Raw genomic sequence first — 6,422 nt, 5'->3', positions numbered from 1 at the left:
TTAATGTCATGCCCTGCTTCCATAAAAGTTAATTACAGTTCATAAATTTTACATTGGATGGTAATGCCATTGATATTTGGTGAAGACTTCTCTTTACATATCTGTGATATATAGATGTTAAGTTTCAATGCGAATGTAAAATTCTACATGGCTAATTTGTTTTCCACATCCCTCTCATCATCATTATTTTTCGGCAGGCTATTTCTGAGGACAAAATGTATGGAGGCAATAGGTCCGTGGAGTCAGAATTTGTGCTTTTGGGACTTGCCCACTCACAGAATCTTCAAGTCTTGCTCTTTGCGGTATTTTTGATGCTTTATTTGCTCATTGTGTTGGGAAATATCGTCATCATGATATTAATAACCATTGATCACCATCTCCATTCTCCCATGTACTTCCTATTGGCCAACCTGTCATTTGTGGATATATGGCTTTCCTCAGTCACCACTCCAAAAATGATCACAGACTTTCTCAGTGAACACAAAACCATTTCCTTTGCAGGCTGCATGTCCCAGGTCTTCTTCGCCCACTGCATTGCTGCAGGAGAGATGGTGTTATTGCTGGTGATGGCTTATGACCGCTATGTGGCCATCTGCAAACCACTCCACTACTTCACCATTATGAACCTGAAAAGATGCACTGGTTTAGTGTTGACTTCCTGGGCCATTGGTTTCGTTCATGCCTTGAGTCAGCTTGTGCCAGTTCTGCAGCTGACTTTCTGTGGCCAATTGGAAATAGACAGTTTCTTCTGTGATTTGCCATTAGTAATCAAGCTAGCCTGCATGGATTCACATTACTTAAATACATTAATGAATGCTGACTGTGGGATTGTAGTTGTAACCTGCTTTATTTTGTTGCTCATATCCTACACATATATACTTTTTACTGTTCGTCAGAGTGCGAAAGCTGGTGCATCTAAGGCCCTGTCCACATGCACTGCCCACATCACAGTGGTGATGCTCCTTTTTTTGCCCTGCATCTTTATCTATGTGTGGCCCCTCAATATCACCTGGTTTGACAAATTTCTTGCTGTGTTTTATTCTGTTGTTACACCTCTCCTAAATCCAGCCATTTATACACTGAGAAACAAAGAAATTAAAAATGCTCTAAAGAGATTAAAAACCTATTTTATGAATCACAAGGTAAATACTTAATGGTTATGAAATCTGCTATCAATATTTAAACCAACATTTCAATAAAATGAAGAGAGGTTGAGAATTTGAGCATTTAATTTGTGTGTACAATTAGTTACAGTATTTTAATATGTAATAAGCTTACTATAATTCCAGATCTTGAACATTTTAATCTTCTAAAATACTAAACTATTTTGAAAATTTTCAAAACCTGTTACTTGCTAATGAGAAAATTACTGAGTTGGCTTTTAAAGATCTTCAGTAATTTGGCAATAAACCTAAATGTATTTTTGTGAAGCTCATACCAAACATATTTGTAAAATTCATTTAAATATTGCTCTAACATGAAATTTTTATTCTCTACCCTATAATATCTCACAAATATTTTACTCATCCTTTTGTAGAAAAGTAACATTTTAATCTTTATCTTACTTTAGCTTTCTTCAACTCTCACTAAAGGGAGATTATGAAAATTGCAGAAGAATAAAATAAAAGTTCTGAACTTCACATGAAATAGCAGTGGACACTATTTGGTCTTGATTTTATTAACTTAATAAAAATGAAATTGTAGAAAATATAATGTCTTTCTCAATGATATGAATTTTAAGAACTAAAACTGTCCTTTAAATTATTATTATTATATCAATAAATTTATGTACTACTGTTTATCCATAGGTGCATAAGTCCTATTGTGTTCATTAGGCCTTATTTCCTTAGTGTCTCCTGTCCCCATAGCTCTTATAATATTTATGCCTCCTCCTCCCCATAGCTCCCTATGTCATAAGGGGAAAGATTAGATAAAGTTATATTTAGAAATGAGTGTTTCAATGTTTTTAAAAATTCATTTATTTATTTGTTTTTGCATTTTTATTATATTTCCTTTTATATGTGCATTTATATTATTACACATAAATAAAATGAACTACATACAGCAAGAAGAACCACAAAATATCAGGAATTATATAAAGGTTGCACTTGTAGTGTTTTGGCTATTTGTATTTGGTAACCTTGAAAAAATATCTTCCCTACTTGGTGAGTCTAAAATTTTGAATGAAAATCAATATCATATCTCATCTCTATCAACTTAAAACATCTATCTAGACATAAAAATATCTTAACACCTAAACAACTAAGGTTAATTGTAAGACTAAACTATCTGGTCTTCAACCCCATCAGAGACTTGAGAAGGAATAAAATTAATAACTTGACTAACCAGGAAGTGCAGGTTAGCAGCTTCCAAAATGAAAAACTGACAGAGATAGTTCTCTGACTAGACAGTCGTCTGAAACTCTCTATAATGTTGCAACATCATTTTCAGCCTTCTGACCCAATATTTCTGATAGACATATTTATGGGACATGTTAAGGACTTGCTGGCAGAGTCTGACTGTTGACTCTGCTTGCAACCAGGCTTGCCCATTGTTAGGCAGAATTCTGTCTGCGGTAGAAACTAGGACATTTTACCCAGTGGCTTGTTCACCACATTAGAATCGATCTCCATGAAGGGGATATTTGATGCTCATCATCTTCTTTGAGGTAGGCTGAGTGTTGCCAAGAGTTAACCTGTCTTGTTCTCAAAGAATTTTTAAAATAATAAAAACAACTTTAAATTCCATACTCTGTAGGTCTCTGAGGTCTTGGAAGACCTCATTTAACTATTTTACCTTATCTAGCTATAGAATCATATCCATCTGTTAAACCTAGGATTTATTTTCTTGTGGTAGAAATAGACTAGTAATTGACAAGACCTTGATTTGGTCAACTACCAGTTAGCTTGTATTACTTAATACAGCCTGCAATACCACTTTCAATGTGTTGGAAGTAAACCATGTGTAATAATTGAGTTATATGGGTACAATGCCTCATATTAGAGTAGAACTATATAATGAGTGTAAAAAATAATGTCAAATTTGAATTTTATACTGATATATCAACATTAACAAATTTTGCATCAAAATGCTATACCAATGTATTAAAAATAACTTTATTTGTAAGTAACAATTAAGGCCTTAAGTTGAGTAGATTCAATAATCTACTTTTTGTTCTATCATCCCTATATATTTCTATATTTCCCCTTCTTTCTTTTCAACCCCTATCGCCATACCTACAAAAGTAAGATAGCGGAAAATAAAGACATCCCTGAGTCCAACCTCATTTTCTCTCTGTATCAGACCAATAATAGCTTATAACCAACTCCCAATGAAAATAAGCATTGCCCAAGAGAGCAAACAAAACCTACCTACACACCTCCATTAGGGGAAATTGGGCATCATCCTCTTAAGGTTTCTTCCAGTTAATTTAGGCTCAATAATATCTTTGTAGGGTCACAAATAAAATTAGGAAAAATAGCTAAACAAGCCAGGAATAAGATTTATGGTCAGTCCAGTTTCTAAATGTTGAGAAAACCCAGGCTTATTAGGAGTCCTATGTGGGATAGTCTAAAATCCTGGACCAATTGGGAATGGAAGCTTTCTTCAAAGCTGTCCTTGAACCTACCCCGTTCTGATGAGTCACAGAAACTGAAGTACCTGGGACTGGATCGTGAAGGATGCAAGATGTCAGCATCCAGCGTGCTGAGAGGAGAGAATTCTGTCAGGTCTGATCCAGCATCAGTGTCTGACTTTTTTGTTCTGAAAACATATGATTTATCACAAGCATAATACAGTCCTAAAACTACACATGTATGAGGTGTGCAGGATACACAGAACAATTAAGGCTGGTTCTCTCCTCTTTGTATGAGCAGATGTAAGACATCCGCAAATCTTCATTCGTGCCATATTAAGGATGGCATCTAATGATAAATCAAGGGATTCTGTGACAAACAAGAAGCCTTGTCTATGCATAGACATTCATGTCTCAGCCAGTTTCAGAGATATTCCCATGTTGTGGGATTAGCAATATAAGTTACCTGCTTGCTCTGCAGTTTGAATTCTTTACATCCCGATTGTAGCCCCTCCCTCATTACCTCTCACTCTCACCTGTAGTCCACAGAAATGAGAACCCTCTTTTCCTAACATCTGACTCCAGCCTATCAAGTGTCATCTGTATTACCTGCATCATCTTCCTCTGTGGCCTGGCAGGGATACCCTGCCAGGGGGGAAGTGATCAATGTTGGGGGGCCAGAGTCCATGGCAGAAGTAGTCCCTACTCCACATATTATGGTCCCACAAGGAGACTGTTCTGCCTACCTACTACATATGAGCAGAGGGTCTAGGTCCACATCATACATGGACTTTGGTTGATGCAACAGTCTATGTATTGTAATGTGGTTATCCTGTACTAATTGGCTAATATGCACTTATGAGTGAGTACATGCCATGCATGTCTTTCTGGGTCAGGGTTACCTCACCCAGGATAATGTTTTCTAGTTCTATCCATTTGCATGCAAATTTCAAATTTTCCTTGCTTGTAATAACTGAGTAGTATTCCATTGTGTAAATGTACCAGTATCTTTATCCATTCTTCAGTTGAGGGACATCTAGGTTGTTTCCCAATTCTGGCTATTATGAATACAGGTGCTATGAACATAGTTGAGCAAATGTTCTTGTGTGGTGAAATGTCTTTCAGGTATACTACCAGGAGTGGTATAGATAGGTCTTGAGGTAGAATTGTTCCCAATTTTCTGAGAAAGCACCAAATTGACTATGAAACTAACAGATATTTGAATCAAATGTATCTAATATCTACAGAATATTTCACCCAAACACAAAAGAATATACCTTCTTCTTAGAACCTTGTGCTAAGTTGAACATATACTCTGTCACAAAGCATGTCTCAGGACACACCGAAAATTGAAATGACCTCTCTATCTTATCAGACAATGATAGACTAAAGCTAGACTTCAACAATGACAGAAACAACAGGAAACTTACAAACTCATAGACATTAAAAACTCCCTACTCAATTACCACTCTGTCAAGGAAGAAATTTAAAAAAATGAAATTGAAGACTTTCTAGAATTCAATAAAAATTAATGCACAACATACTCAATTATATGAGATACAATAATATTAGTGCTAAGAGGAAAGTTCATAACACTAACAGCCTTCATGAAAGAATTAGTAAGATCTCATACTAATGACTTAGCAACACACCTAAAAACTCTAAGACAAATAAGATGAAACAAACCCAAGAGGAGTAGATGGCAGGAAATAATTAAACTGGGGCTGAAATCAATAAATTAGAAACAAAGAAAACAATACAAACAATGAAAAAAAACCCAACAGTTGGTTCTTTGAGGAAATCAAGGAGACAGATAAACCGTTAGACAAACTAACTAAAAGGCAGAGCGAAAATATCCATATTAATGAAATAAAAAATAAAAAGGGAGACATCAAGGAAATCCAAAACATCATTAGGTTTTGCTTCAACAGTCTGTACTCCACAAAATAGGAAAATATAAAAGAAATTGATGATTATTGACAGATACAACTTACCAAAGTTAAATCAAGATCAGTTAAACAATTAGTAAAGACATGTAATGCCTAAGGAAATAGAAACAGCCATTAAAATTTACCAATCAAAAATAATTACATAAGGCCAGACAGTTTTAATGCAGAATTCTACCTGCCTTTCAAGGTGAAATAATGCCAATACTCCTCAATTTTTCCACAAACTAAAAGCAGAATGAACATTGCCAATTTTGTTTTATAATCCCATAGTCCCCTTGATACCTAAACCACATAACAAAGACACAACAAAGAAAGACAATTTGAGACCAATTTCCTGTATGAACACTGGTGGAAAAAAACAATAACAACAACAACAAAAAAAAAACCTCAATAAAATACTCCTAAACCAAATTCAAGAACACATCATCAACCACGACAAAGTAGGCTTAATATCAGAGATGCACGGGTGGTTCAATTTATGAAAATCTATCAATGTTATCAATCATATAAACAAACTGAAAAAATCCCACATGATCATCTCATTAGATGCTGACAAAACCCTGTCAAAATCCACCACCTTTTCATGAGAAAAGTCTTGGAGAGATCAGGGGAAAAGGAGCATACACAAAAGCAATAAAGACAATATACAGCAAGCCAACATCAAATTAAATTGAGAGAAACATAAATCAATTACACTGAAATCAGTGACAAGACAAGGCTGTTCTCTCTCTCCACGTATCTCCAGAATAGTACTTGAAGTTCTAGCTAGAGCAATAGACAATTAAAAAAGAGATCAAGGGGATACAAACTGGAAAGAAGAAGTCATCATATCGCAATTTGCAGAAGAAATGAAAATATACATAAGTGATCCCAAAAATTCAACCAGAAAACACCTGTAG

At 35.2% G+C, this 6,422-nt stretch overlaps 1 protein-coding gene across 1 annotated transcript; it reads left to right on the top strand.

The window, feature by feature from the left end:
• Positions 1 to 215: 215 nt before the first annotated feature.
• Positions 216 to 1,154, top strand: LOC311594698 (olfactory receptor 4K13-like; the record flags this gene model as incomplete). Its single annotated transcript, XM_084776599.1, has 1 exon — positions 216 to 1,154. The coding sequence occupies one exon, from the start codon at positions 216 to 218 to the stop codon at positions 1,152 to 1,154; it is 939 nt and encodes a 312-aa protein (XP_084632725.1).
• Positions 1,155 to 6,422: the final 5,268 nt, after the last annotated feature.

Source organism: Acomys minous (assembly GCF_964271855.1).
Source record: "Acomys minous genome assembly, chromosome: 3".
Lineage (NCBI taxonomy): Eukaryota > Metazoa > Chordata > Mammalia > Rodentia > Muridae > Acomys > Acomys minous.
Note: the sequence above shows the minus strand (reverse complement) of the source record. Positions and strands in the feature narration are given on the sequence as shown.